This window comes from Embiotoca jacksoni, unplaced genomic scaffold, assembly GCF_022577435.1.
Source record: "Embiotoca jacksoni isolate LCO1_2020_lvr unplaced genomic scaffold, fEmbJac1.0.p SCAF_29, whole genome shotgun sequence".
Taxonomy (NCBI): Eukaryota; Metazoa; Chordata; class Actinopteri; family Embiotocidae; genus Embiotoca; species Embiotoca jacksoni.
In genome coordinates this window covers 904698-919695 of record NW_027185380.1, presented here as the reverse complement: position 1 = coordinate 919695, position 14998 = coordinate 904698, and the positions used below count along the sequence as shown (strand labels likewise).

The window sequence follows — 14998 nt, the reverse complement described above, 5'->3', positions numbered from 1 at the left end:
GACAAAGTCTTCCATTAAAATTTGGACCACTGAACCAAACTCTGCAGCACAGAGCTCATCTAAAATCATCATTATGTAATGATATATTCGTACGTAATCTGTAACTATAAAGACAGAGGCTCCTGCAGCTAGAGGGTATACGCCACCAAAGCTCAGTGAAATGTGACTCACTGTGATCAAACAGCATGATCGAGAGAAGAGAGGGCGAGCAGGAGGATTAAAGTGTAAACTGACCATCACCTCCTGTCAGGTGCATTGGCGCGCTGCCAAGGCTGCAGGGACTGTCTGGCGCCAGCACGAGGTGGCGTTCGATGTCCCTGGAGGAATGCCCGGCAATGAGCGGCGTTCATGTGTTGCCCTAATCCCCCTGTCTCACCCAAAACTAACTGTCACCCTCCATGTGACCAATTATCACATTTAAACAGGCTGCTGCCTCGTGTGCAGGACGGGTGCGAGTTTGCAGAGTGGCGCCGCAACAAGTGGACCCGGCGTAGACAATGTTTTCATGTGAGGGGGAGAATAAACATTTGCCGGGATACATAGATACATAGATATGTGTATCACTATTCAACGATTGAGTCATAATTATACATTTGGCACTTTCACCGGTGATACAGATAGCTCCTCATGACATCATCGTATTGTTGAACTTTTGTTAACCATAAAAAAAAAAAGACTAGATTAAAGTAGGTGAATGTTTAAAAGTCTCAGGTTCACGATGCGATTACTTTGATTACCTGTTTGGGGATTTGCACTGCCAAAGTACAACACCGACTTTGTTCTGATACTATCAGGTGTAGTAGAAGAGGGAAAGAGGGAGCAGTAACAGAGGTGTCATCTGCCAAAATCTATTTTGAGCAGCTTTATTATTTTGTGTTTGTGTGTTTTGTGGTCTCATGGCGCATTTCACTGAACAGACTACATACAGGAAACCTAGGGCCAGTGCGGGGAGGGGGGAGGGGAGGGGGGGTTGGAAAATATTTTTAATGTGTGCAGGAATGATTCGGTAAAATTAAACTTTCCCAAGAAAGGTTTTGTCCTACTTACCCTTCTTTTCAGGGGACCAAGACGAGACGATTTGGCGTCAGGCGCCTGGTAGGACAGCCACAGTCCTGTCTCCAAGTGCATGATGAAGCAGACAGAGTCTCCGTACTTGATCTCCGGCACTGCCATACCTTCAATGTCCTTCTTTGGGCCAGAGTCCCCCTTTTCCTGTCATGTTTACATTGAGAGGAACATACCCACATTAGCAAATATACACTGACAGAAATTTAGCATACACACACACTCACACACACCACACAGGTATGGGAATATGCAAAATTAAGATATATTGTGATTAGACAGTAATCAGAGAGGCAGGTTGAGGAGAGTGCATTCATCGGCCTGCCAGGACGTTGCTGCTGGCCTCATTAACTCGGCTACATTTCTGGCACGGAGATGGAGCGATGCAGGTGATCGCAGGCGACAGCAAACGGCAAGGAACATATTAATACCAATGTTCAACATGGCAAAGCGTTGACCTTTGCAGGTACAGGAACTGACTGGCACAGGGTGTTGTAGATAAGGAAATGGGAAGGAGACAAGACTCAGAAATGAAAAAAGAGTCTTTGTATATAAGAAAGAATCGACTTTTCCACACAAGCACGAGTCGTCATTAATCTCACAAGCCCTCAAGGGTCCTGACGCAGTGATTACTACGGGGGCAGTTACACGAGTCGAGAAACAGTTGACAGGACTCAGGAGGATTTTATACTGTATCTACTGTAGATAAAAGGATATCTACAGGGACACAATGGAGCTCCGTGAAGGAGACTCATTATGTGTTGTGCTCTTTTTATGTGACTGTAGTCATTTCAACACATGATAATAATGAAGGATTCCTCTCAAAACAAACAGTGTGGTGCACAAAAATGTACACAATAAAGCATTTTCCTATTTCAATATTAGGTCTTCTTTTGATCACAATGGAAAAACGATCTGTAATATAATCTTTACCTTCTGCAGCACAGTTTGAAACACTTTTTACAACATTTCTGAGCATCATTCAACTGCCTATCTTCAATTAGAATTTTAAGTAAATCACATGCTCCTCTCTCAGGCTTATTTTTAGCAGCGAGATGTTATTTTTGGAAGGCAGGCTAATAAAACAGAAGCAGAAACCTGCAGGGTTCAACACAGCGAGCGTGGGAGACAAAAGAACAGGCTATTATTGAGGGAATGAATTAAGGAAGGAATACAAAGTGGGTATCCTGAGAAAAATAAAACCTCAAAGGATCAGAGCAATTCCTAATACTGCAGCAGTGAAGGTAAATTTCTCCTAATTTCCAAATTGAAAACGGCTAAATGCAGGCCAGTGTATGGAAAACATAAATGTTTACCATGTTGTCTACTCAGCAGCTGTGAAAAGGTCAATTTATGGCAGAAAGGCTTGAGCTCATTAAGAGCTTATAGAATCGCCTCGGGAGTCTTTGATGAAGGAGTCGGGGGAAGATATTTTGAGTCCTCTTTTAATGAGGTAAGTTAACTAACAGCGTTTATTTACATCAGCACCCAGGGAAGCCTTCAAATGGTGCAACTGCCTTGCTCAAAAGGCACATCGGGGCTGGTGGTAAAAATAGAATTATGTTTACACAGGGAAAGAGAACACCGACCTTCGAGGCCCTGAAACAGAAAGCGGTGGCCGAGGTGTCGGACTTCTCTCTGTCCTGCAGGACCAGTCCACGGTCTTCGGTCAGGGCCAGATAGTGGCCGGTGGCGAGATGGCGCAGTCGGAAGGCCTGGCCCCACCGGATGTGGCTGCCGCTCCAGCTGAACACAGAGAAACGGTGTCATAAACTTTGGATACAATGTACGATTGTCTGTTTTTCGACAGTGTAAACGTCCCTTTATTTGACATTAACAGGTGACAGGTATCAAAGCAGCACTTTGAAAAGGAATTTGTAAGAAATGTTTAAAATGTATCTGAAAGATCTCGAAAAAAGGACTTTTTTGATGTCTGAAGCTTCAGGGCCATATTTATTTTTAAAGATATTGAACAATATCCAGCCAGATTTTGGAGGTAGATTAGTTTAATTAACAGACAGAACCAAATAATATAGTTCTCTTGCAGAGCTAGTTATTCACATAAGTTGACCAAACTGCTCTCAGTGCTTCATAGATCTGTTAAGTGAATGAAAAACTTGACTTCATGAATGAAAGAAAAATAACACCACTGATATTCGTTTACCATAATTCCCTCCTTTGTATTTACAGAAACACTGACTGCTATTTAATTCTGCAGTGACGATTAAATCACCCAGCTGGAAAACATTAAATGTATCCAAAACAATATACAATTAGAGTTTATGAACTAGAACTGGCTCAAGTTTTATGTCAATGGAGTTTAACTTTCTCGATATGGATGATTCAGTGTGAAAAATCCTGCTCAAAATTCCTCCCTGAGCCAAAAAGAAGAAAATGTGCCATAATAGATGCACCTGCGCCGTCTCAACGTGTAGCGACTCTGACAGGAATTCCCAGTGAGAGCTGGCAGAAGATGTGACTGGAGAGAAATTGCGTGGGTGGCCAGTTAAAGAAAGGAAAGAGAAGAAAGAAGAGGGAGGGTGATAGACAGGAGAGAAGTGGATTGAAAAAGATGGTAAACAGAACCTCACACTCTTGAGGATTCTGCCAACTAATTGGTAGCGACAGCTCAGAGTAGAGGGAGGTGAAGTTTATATATAACCTACAGTACAGCGTCTGTAACGTTCAGACATAAAGCTCCAATTCTTTATGTTGTTCTTGAAGATCCCACCCAAACAGGACTAGGAAATAGGAAATTGGTGTGTTTCTGAGAGAAATCTATGTCAGAGTTTTATATTATTTACTTTACAGGTGTTTTTATTTAGATGCAGTGAGTGTGTATTCAGGTGCGATCGCACCTGATCCGGAGAGGCTCCAGTCGCCACAGTGAGCGGGCCCTCGACGCTCCCTTACCCGCCTCATAGTTGACTATCCTGGGAGCACAAAGACACAAGACTCAGTTATTTCGATCCTTCAAGACCCAGCAAAAATAATATGAGGAAATTCCAGGGTTTTTCCTCTGTTTCTGATGCTGTCATAGTGTTATAGGTGGTAGGCAATTATTTGACTAAAAACTACGTATTTTCACACAATTTTGGACTATTATCATTGCAATATTTATTTGAAAGCGCACTGTCTGCCATAAAAATAATAATTAAACACATAAAACAAAGTTCAGTGAAGCTACAGTGGCTTAGAAAAAACCTTTTGGTGTTGCACCTCAGTGTTATAATAGAAATGAAAACCCTGAAATCTGTTCAGTGGAGCAGGGAATGCCTTTAATCCTGATCAGATCTCCCTGCTCAAGCAGTTGGACACTTTTTAGTGAAACTGATTCAGGAGGAAGAAAATTTCCACAGTGAAACGTGAAAGGTCAGAGCTTCTCAGCAAAATATGACCCGTCTGCCTTTGCCGAAGATTAAACCAGAAAATGAGCTGACATTAAAAAGGATCTGAGCTGAATTTTACACTCATGAACGAATACAAAAAGGGGAATTGTATGAATTCTCCTTGAACTCAAGAGAAGGACACTGGACATGTATTGTAAGTGTGAAACTTTAAACCTCAGTTCGCATAATTGCTCTATTTCGGCACTTCATACCATCATATATACAGTACACGGACAGAAGTTAAGTCATATTACAGTTGGTCACTAAGTAATTTCATTGAAGTTTTGATAAGTTTCTCCATCAAACAGCACTTTGGCCATTAGAAAAGGACAGCGTTTCTCTATTATCATCCCTAAAAAAAACATCTTTCTCTATTGTTAGCTTCAGAGATTTAAAACTCTCTGGTCACAAAACAACTCAGCTGAATTTAGTTGCATTACTGAGACAGCTAATTACAAACCTCTGCTCCTCCTCACTCTTGTCTGCTCCGGGGATGGTCAAACTCTCATCGTGCCCATGACAGAGACGCATCACATGTCCACCAATCAAAAACCCTGACAGAAACAAAAACAACATGATGTTTCAATATTTTCCTGTTTGATCTTGCAGAAACTCTGTATCTTTAATATGGGTGTATGGTTCCTCTTTTTTTCAGACACCAACTGTATAATGAAAGAGAAGACGTGGAAATATTAATTTAAAGACTTCAACATTAAAAATACTGGAGTGCTGTTAACTGAAAATATGATTAGAGTTTACTTTAAATGTCCCCCCCCCCCCTTTTAGCATAACGGCTTAGCGTGTATAGAACTTCATTAGACACAAGAGACCCATTGTATTTGAGAGCTTTACTTAATATGCAGAAAACTGTCCTTGAAAAGAAATGAACAGCTGTTCCTCTGGTTGTTGCTGCGGTTAATAACTCACCTACAGCCATGTTCCCCGATGAACAGGTCGGCTGGACGTTCCACAGGGTCTGCATGAAGGAGGCGTCAACCTGAATGTTGCCGTTGGAGATGGAGAGATGCTGGAAGACAGAAGCAGGTCACACAGTGCTTCAGACAGACAGTTGTTGTGTTAGCGAGAGGGAAACGGAGACAAACAGTGAGATTCAGCGACGCTGCACAGAGGACGGAGATGTCCCAGTGTTTGGATTTGAAAAGAGGCGAAACAAACTTTGTGTCTCTCCTCCGAAGCTGCCAAACAGCGTTCCAACACTGTTGAGTAAAATGTGTTTCTCTATGCAGCAGAGTCCTCATAATAAAATATTTTCTTTCCAGTAGTCTGTCTTAAATAGATGATGTGGAGATGTGGTAGCATTCAGAGGTGAGTGAAAGCTTCAGCAACATTCAAGTAAGAGGTGGCATGTTGTTTTGTAATTTTTAAAGTACTGCGCAGAAGTTTTAGGCACCTTAGACGTGTAAATTCTGATCCATCACCCAACACGACCAGGGAGGCGTCTGATCCGTTCCAAATGTATTCTGCAGCATGATATATGACCCAAAACATACAGTCAAGAGTTATAAAGAATTATCTTCAGAGACAAGAGGAACAAAGAGTCCTGCAACAGACAATCTGACCCCAACACAACCCCGATCTCCACATCATCTATTTAAGACAGCCTCAATCCACCGAAAAACAGCCTACCAGCCAACCTGAAACCCGAAAAACTGCTCGTACCAATGAGAACTGGTGGTAAATGCATTGAGTGGTCGTACAAAAAAAAATGGTTTGATTTACTTTAAATTCGTCGTATAAAAAGAAACGCTTCATGGTATTATTTTTGCAACTATTCTCGCTTAAGACTTTTATTGCCTAAAACCCTTTGCACAGTATAACCATTGAAAAACAACATATTTTTTACATCGTTGTTGAGCCAAATATAAGCAGCAAATTTAGTCCATATTGGTGTCAGCTTTTGAGTTCTTTCTGAAACTGTACCGTGCACACGCCCCACCGTGTAGACAGATAATATGGAGTGATGGAGAGATGCACATCAGTGTTTTGAATTATAACTGCACTGGTGCTCCCTAACATGATTTATTTTTTATCATCCTGACATTTGGGCACCCGGCTTCAACCCTGGATGCAGAGCGGAAGGAAAACTGCTGACATAATTCAGCCGAACCGGACACAAAGACACAAAGCAGCCAACACCTACAACACACTGCATCACAACCTCCCTGATTGTTCACGGTAATAAAGCACTGATTACTTTTGCCTGAATTTCTGATGCGTCGCATTCTTCAAAAGACAAATTTCTGTCGCACCGAATCAGGTGAAGATTTCCCATCGGGGGACATGAAAGTCTAGCTGTTTGCCGGTTCTGCTTTAATTGCACATTTCCCTCCCTGAAGGAACGGAGCAGCCCCGAGAAGACTGCTCACTCTCCGATGCCTGGCACGTCGCTGCACCTCCCTTTCGCCATTTCTCTCTCTCTCTCTCTCTCTCTCTGCCTCTTCCTCTTCCTCTCCTCCCTCCTTACCGAGCAAGTTAATTGAGGTTGGGTGTATCGCTCTGCATAGGGGACACAGCATTAACTCCAAGCTCATCAGTTAGATGGATGAGTTCCATAAAAAATATTTTTTTGAAAGGAAAGTGCACAGGATGGCTTTTCAGGTAATCAGATTTCCATTACAGATAGCTGTGAAAAGTTCTCCAGTTCTCCCCTTGAACTGCCTTGTCAATCTTAAGTTAGCTGGAGTGAGACGGGTATCAGAGCTATCCAATGGCTATGAAACTTTCCGAAGTGCCTTCTGAGACAGACAGCAAACAAAAAGCAGACAACTCCAGCTATGTGGGGCGCATAATCTCCCCCCCCCCCCAAAAAAAAACAACACCCAACCATCCCTCATTACATTTGGTACAATTCTCTTTCAAGCTTCGAGACAGACACATGAAAACAGAGAAGGTCGTACGCAGTGAGTCAGAAACAAGAGACCAATACTGAGAATGTATCCAGACTGTCTGAAAAACAGTAAATAATCATGAGAGGAAAAAGAGTGTTATCTGGCAGTGAGAAACTGAGGAGAAGCGTGCCGGTTTAATGAGAACTGTTACAGTTAACGAGCCATCTTTAAAAGCTGCATCTTCCTCTCCAGTGTGCGACGCATTGTGCCGCCGTCTCCCAGTTTCTGACGAGAGACTACTTTAGTAACAAGATGCTGACTGACCATAATGTCTAATCATTGGAGTTGTTCCCTGCTAGCTGGTAAATGACGCTTTGAATTAGCAAGTTACAGATGAAACAAAGCGGTACGCGTATTTGTAATCACTGTCAATAAACCAGGTAATTAAGGGTAGATGTACGAAATGAAAAGCATCAGATGTTTTCTCCTTGACTTTATTACTTGGTGTAAAAGTGTGTGTATGTGGTTAATTAGGTATTTTTGGATAATCATATTATTTATTCATGTAATAATTACCAAGTCCACATGGCTTTTCATTTTATAAACTGCAATTGTAAAAATAAAATGAGACTTTATGATTAAAAGTGTTTTTTCCTCTCCTACTTCTTGTGGACTGAAGCAAGCTGCTGCTTCAACTGCAGAAGTGACTAAAGTTATGTTGGACTGAATTTCTGGAATTCAAGAAACGTGAATTTGTCATCTTTTAAACAAAATAACGTACGAGATTATTTGTGCTAATTACAGTTTGTTTGCTTGTGAAACTATCAAAACTACATATTTAAACCTTTAGCAGTCTAATTTTTCCTCCGTTACAGGTGAGTTTGAAAGTTTGTACTGTGGCGAGGAGCCATTAGATGCGACTAACCAGGTATCTCTCCGTCGACACGCTGACGAGAATCAGGTCGTCTCCGATACGGACTTTCTCTCCCTCGGATCTCTGCTTGGACGCAGGGTGAATGGTCCACCAGCAGGCCTCTCCTATCGACGCACAAACACACAAAAACATTATCCATTAATTGGTGATAAAAAATGGAGCACAAAACTGGAGCATATCTATTTAGAGACGCAGTCATAAACATGCTATTTTATTCTCTTTTGTTAATATGTCTGTCAAACAAACAGCAAAAACCATAAAAAAAATATCAACCATCTGAGAAAGACTGAAGGAGCAGTGAGAGTCTTGTTTGCACTTGATAAATGACGATGCCTTTTTATGGTTCAAATGTTAAATGTAGCACTACAGTGTACACACACACACACACACACACACACACACACACACACACACACACACACACACACACAGCCCACGTGGTTTCACAATATTTCTCCAAAGTGTATCGATTCAATCTCAAGGTTAAGTCCTGAAATGGCCACTCAGGAAGACTGAACTCAACGGCCCATTCGTCATACTGTACCTATTGAATCCTCTTGTAGTCCGACATCAAATGACAGCTTGTCTGTCAGAGACCTCGATGTCTTCAGACAGGTCAAGTACTGGTGAGTGGAAAATGAATTAGTGTCAAAGGAAACACACACAAAAAAACAGCTGCGAGTGGAATAAAGCTCCTGTTATAGTACCTCATTAGAATTAAAGGTATTTGCATATTTAACAAAAACATTAATGGTTTAGAGCATTAAAGTGCTAAACAATTAGTATGTTGTAAGATCAGAAAATGATCTATTATAAAAAAAATTAAAAAAAATCTACATTTTGTCTGTCTGGTTTTATAATTGTAGTGCAAACAAAATAAGCAGTTTGAATACTTCACATTGGTCACTGTGTCATTGTCAACTTTATACACTTATTACAAAAGTTAATTTCATTCCAGCATGTCTTACTCAGCTCCGCGCTGTATCGTTGATACTCACCATGCCACTGAAGGAGTGGCGTAGGAGGATGGCGTGGCCGTAGAGCAGCGTCCGGTGTCCACCGCCCTGACCCGCCTACCGGGAAATAAACAGGTAACAGATTATTATCATGTCCCAGCATCCTTCACCTGCGGACCGTGTCAGGCTTGATATTTCGCATTTATAGTCTAAGTTAGTACCTTCCACTTCACCTCTGATTAAGATATTAAATCTGAGTTCCCTTTGTGTTTTACAATTGGACCTCCATTAGAAGTGCAAGCAGGAAACAGACAAATAAAGAGGGAGGAGAAACACGCAAAGCCACATTCAGAGTCAAACAAACCAACGAACACGAGTACGGTACCACACTCAGTAGACAGATTGCTTATTCTTGTGACAAAACAAGAATAACTGTGACCAACAGTAGCAAAGTGCCCGAGGAAATGTGAGGAAACGGTTGAGCAAAAGAAAAAGGATGAAGATGAGATTTTTTTTTTTCACCGTCATCATGGTGAATAAAGAAATGACTTACCTTTTTAATCAACCTCTAGCAGCGGAGTAAAAAAAAAAAAGAATATAAAATGAGCGGTGACATCTAAATCACCTCTGCATCTGCAGCTGTGATTTTGGTTTTGCAAATATAAATCTGGAACAAGCCGACAGCTGGAGTCAGTTCACTTCTAAATCAAACGAGTGTGAGGCAAAGGCAGACAATTATGTACAAGTTATTTTCCATGAGATAGTTTTGGTATATTTCTCAAAGTTTGATTTTTAAATTTTGGATTAAATTGTTCAAAAAAATAATAATAATCTAGCATAATACTTATGTAATAGATACTGTTACGAAAACGTTATTTTGTTAGATATTTCTCACTGTCATTAAAACAAATTCTATCATCGGGACTAAAAATGAACACGCTCTTCTCATACATTAGATGCCCAGTCCGCTTAATTTGACTGTTTTTTAAGCTTCTACTAGAAACAACCAAGGTTTACGACTCTGCTCCCCACTAAGCTGCACCCTGTAGTGTTTATCCAACAAGCAACACATAGAAGCTATCCTCTTTCTTGTCCAGTTGTCAGCGTTAATTTGTGTGTGCTGGCAGGGGCATATTTAAACAGACCTAAAGGGAACTCCCAACTGTCCCCCTAAACATGACCCGAAGCTAATTCTCTCTTGGCCTCAAAAGTCTCTCCCAGATGGCTCGTATAAGATAGACGAAAAAAGAAACGGAGGGTTCGATCAAAAGAAAAATGGGAAGAGTATCCAGCAACAGCTGGGAGCGAGGGGGGTGGGGGGGGGGGTGGAGGAAGAGAGGGAGAGCTGGCCTGTATTTCAGGCCTACTGTCGTGCTGACACATCACTGCCAGGAACTGTGACCTTTGGTTTCGGTGCCCCTCCCGCTGCACACTGTATCCTGAACAGCGGAGCACTGTTGGCTGTGATTTGTGTCAGGAAGTTTTGTCGTATAAGGGTTTGTATGAGTGCGTGTGTGTTATAGCAATAGTTTGGTTACATAATATACATTCAAAGCATATCTTTGATGATTTTCTAGGTTTTTCTTTTCGTCAACAAATCCCAAAAAGACTAGAACCAAGAAGGAATTGATCCTCCTGACAAATATTGTGTCTGACATCCAAAGTCGGCTTTAGCTTATTTCATTGTTAACAAAAACACCATTAAAAATTCATCACAGGGCCACGCCATTGTACTGGGTGACATGTTTCTTTGTTACAAAACTTATGGACAATATAGTTATTTCAGAAACAGCTACACAGATTGTGACGATGTGGAGTTTCAAATACGTGAGACCGATTATGGTCTTTTCATGGGATTTTAACTAATAATAGGAAAATTATAGGAACGAGCCAATTTTGTCTTAAATTCTCCCAAGTTGTTTGAATTTTAATTGGTTGACTGCTGAAAATTTCTGTTCAGTCGGGAAAGCTGTGAGATCAAAGCTAGACACCGAAATCATCCATGTGTCAGACGGTTTGCTCTTTACCTCAAGCGAACACCTGAACACACAAATACTGATATTAGTGTACCAGTAAAACTAATGTACCAGTAAATGTACCAGTTATCGTGATCCATATCTAATTGTTGGAGGAAGCTAAAGTTGCTGTGTATTGCAGTTTATACAAACTACAGGCAATTTAGACAAAGAAAAACTAAACAGTAACGTTCATAACGTGCAGATCCAGTTTTTTTTAGTTTTTTTTTTTTACTTTGTATGGAATTAGTTGTAGGTAAATAGATTTGCTTTGTAGACCATTGATAGAGCTCAAATCTGTTCAACTGGCATTAGGAAACGGTAGTTAAAAACAGTACATAAAATTTCAACCCATTTTTCACCGCGACCTGTCAACACATACCCCGGATCAAAGGCAGATGCCAGTTAAAAATTTAACTAGTAAGCTGTAAAAAAAAAAGAAAAAAAGAAAAAAAAAGTACAACTTCCACCCAAAATATCAAAATACTCCTGCGTTTTTAATCAGAGTCGAACTGATCCATTTATATCTGCTAGTCACACGGATAGAGGCCGTGCCTTTGATTACTACGCTTACCTACAACCAAAAATATGATGATCACAGAATATTTTGCTTGTTTTCTGTTAATATGTCATTGGGTGAAAATTGTGACTCCTCCGAACACACGGACGACTTTGATGTCTATTTATAGTCACTCAGACGATCCAATATCCGAAACAGTCATTTTATGTCCATGGCCGCTTGCCTTTACAAGAACAGAAGAGTGTCTGCCTTCTCTTTGCCAGAGCTATTACACCAAACCATGACTAAGTAATTTCCCTAAATGTTCACTTAATATAAATATTAATATTATTACGTGGAACGGCCAGGAGAGAGGAAACAGCACACTAATAAATGTTTCCAAGGCCGTGGAGAAATGATTCATGCCAGACTCATTTGCTAAGTACCATCTGATATATTGATCCTCATGTACATATTGAATGCCCTGTCCTTTAAATCATCCGGATAATAAGACAGGGATTGGGCTACATTTGCTCCACATGTACTTTATATCAGTAATTCAAAATATGATATGCGTTGTGATATGTAATGTTGGTTAATTATAGGCAGGTAAAAAAAACAAAAACAATACTGAGCTGTGCAACGTGAACGCTCTGAAATCACTTCTGATTTCAGGACATTTCCTCTTAACAATATTCTTGAAATTAATTGATGTTAGAGACCAAACCCAGAGAAAACAGAGCAGCACGCCCCAAACAACAAAGTGAGTTTTCTGCCAACATGTGGGATTTCAGATCCTTTCATTTAGATTTGATGAATTAGATTAATAAGGAGAGCTCATTATTACCATTTATCTGCAACATTTGTAAAATATGGAATTTTTTTTTTTTTTTTTTGCAGCACAAACATTTTTAACATATATTATAAGGCTTGAATTTATTGCGTTTGAAAAGCAAAAATGCGATAATGAATGCTTTAAGCAAATGAGACGCAGACACGATTGTTTGCACACTTGCACACCAGGTAGTCCGCAAAGAGGCCAAGCAAAAACATTTGACTCATGTGCAGCAGCAACGGATGTCTATTTCAAGATTGCCGTACGTTAAAGTTGGGAGACGTGTGACAAGTTAATTGAACGTCTGTAGGCTGACTGAGGGGAAAGAGAATGTGTTGAGTTACGCTGAGGTGAAAGGCTCATTTACTGTCCTGATGGAGTCCACACAGAAATAAATGTCTCTTTGATAGCAATATGTGGAATAAATTGAAATGTACTGCTATTAGTCCGACATCTCTCTACAATGCAGCAGCTGCCATCTACTTCTAAACTAAACTGCTGCACACACTACGGATGCAGCTTTAAATGACAATCGAGAAATAGGCATTGCTTTCAGTGAAAGTTCAACCCTTTCCGTTTGGCAGTCAGGAGGTTTTGTCATGCACACCGACAACATGATGGATGAACACACTGATGGACCTACCCATTTTTCATGGTCAGCACTCTAGTGATACACAAATACAAATGAAAAGAACGTGTTATTGGGGACGTACGGCAGTCAGTTACACAAATCTGAGAGCGACAACGGGGAGAAACAGGTTCTTTCCCGTGGAAAAGTAGGAGCGGGGTGATTTATTAGCCTCGCTAGCAGAGAGTTTGTATTTGAGCCAACGTCGTGTTGTCTTGCCAAACAGGGGCCAGCCAACAATGCTGCACTCTTGAGCACAAAACAAATCTGCTATCCAGGCTAATAACAACGCAGGCCTGATTCTCCAGCAGAGAGAGCCCAAGCGGGATACGGAAATAAGACACTTAAAGAACCATCTGTACCAGAGGGCTGCGTGGTGCATCAAAGTACAGTGGCGGAGCAACCCAGCACAGCACGCAGCGCCGACTACCTTGCATTAGTAGTGTGCGGGATCTTGCACTCAATTCATCTCGCAAGTAGCACGGTGAGGCTGCGCAGCGGCCGGGTTTGTGTAATCGCTGCACTGCGCAATGATTCATGCTACCGTAGCTTTGTCATCTCTAATCCTAGAATACCGGTGATCTGTTTCAAACTAAGTATCGGCTAATGATACTAATTAAATCCATCAATTGAGGAATGCTTTTTTAAATTGGAACAGACCATGTGTATCCAATAGGAAGAGATTTATACAAAAAAAAAAAAAAAAAAAACTAACGAGCAATTTATTGCACGTGGTGGTTTATTTCTCCAAATTTAACCTTATTAGAGATTTAAGCACTGTTTTCTCTTTGTTTTTTCCCAAAACATGTGGATAATAATTTATCCAAAACAAGGGTGTAACCATTTGTGTTGACGTTGGGTTCAATTGGGACATTGGGAAAATTTGCTAGATTGCATTTACTATTTGAAATCACCTAATCTGTGAATCAAGACAGTTGCTGCCACTTTGTTTTGGTCAGCTGCTTTTGCGTTTACTGACTTTAGAGGCAGCTACCAATTTGGACATACAGCGCTGCCTAGCTGGCTAATAAGGGTAGCACGGGTGCAACCAAGTCAATGGGGGTGGGGGGGGTCACACACTTATGTTTTACTTAACAATGGGAAATAAATTGACAATAAATTGGAATTAACAAGAGAAAGATCCGTTGACATGGTTCATAAAAGGAGATTATAATATATTTCCTATGGTATATGAGAGTATCTCCCTGAAGAGGCCCCCGGTAACGCCCCTGGGTGGTGTCGTCTCTTTACGTCTATGGCTAGCTGGGCGATGAAATTTAAACGACATATGTAATGACTCCGTTAGAGCACAGCAGCATGAGTGAATGCGATCGTCTGACAAAGATTTACAGCCCCCTCCTCCCCCCGGCATCCTTGCGCCTCGTTGCTATCGATGACACCCCCGGTGGCACTGCAGCGAATCTGCCCCATCCAAGATTACTTACCTGCTCTAATAAACATGCCAAGTGAGCGCTGGAGCGGAGGGGGGGACGAAAGGGTTCAGCCTTGTTTAGTGTAAATCAAGAGAGCGGAAGGGGAGGAGAGAGGATGCTGTGGATGCGGCAGAGCCCTCACAGATAATTTTCCTCCTTTCTTTGACCCTTGACGGCCTTCTGATGTCTTTTTTTGGGGGGCAAAACAGGAATGTGTTACACAGAATGAAAAGAGACACCTTCTGTTTAGGATTCAGTTCCAGTTCTTGGTGTTAACGGAGCTCAGGGTGTTGCTGGGTGTTGTCTGTCTACTCAGTCCGAACACCCCGGGGATTTGATCCAAGCTACTTATTGATTTTCACCACATTCACTTCTAAAAGTTCAAATTTACTGCA

General features: G+C 41.2%; 1 protein-coding gene across 3 annotated transcripts in view; it reads right to left on the bottom strand.

The window, feature by feature from the left end:
* The window catches only part of ryr3 (ryanodine receptor 3), a 150446-nt gene that overhangs the window by 110307 nt on the left and 25141 nt on the right, over positions 1-14998 (bottom strand). The window contains exons 4-13 of one of the 3 annotated variants that reach the window (XM_069161764.1): positions 13186-13206; positions 9747-9761; positions 9236-9310; positions 8782-8860; positions 8229-8341; positions 5382-5481; positions 4915-5008; positions 3924-3998; positions 2655-2811; positions 1048-1212 (exon numbers count right to left, since the gene is read on the bottom strand). In XM_069161764.1, coding sequence (XP_069017865.1) covers positions 1048-1212; positions 2655-2811; positions 3924-3998; positions 4915-5008; positions 5382-5481; positions 8229-8341; positions 8782-8860; positions 9236-9310; positions 9747-9761; positions 13186-13206 — 894 coding nt within the window. The remainder of the gene's footprint in view (positions 1-1047; positions 1213-2654; positions 2812-3923; positions 3999-4914; positions 5009-5381; positions 5482-8228; positions 8342-8781; positions 8861-9235; positions 9311-9746; positions 9762-13185; positions 13207-14998) is intronic. The other 2 variants (XM_069161765.1, XM_069161766.1) reach the window with 2 other exon arrangements.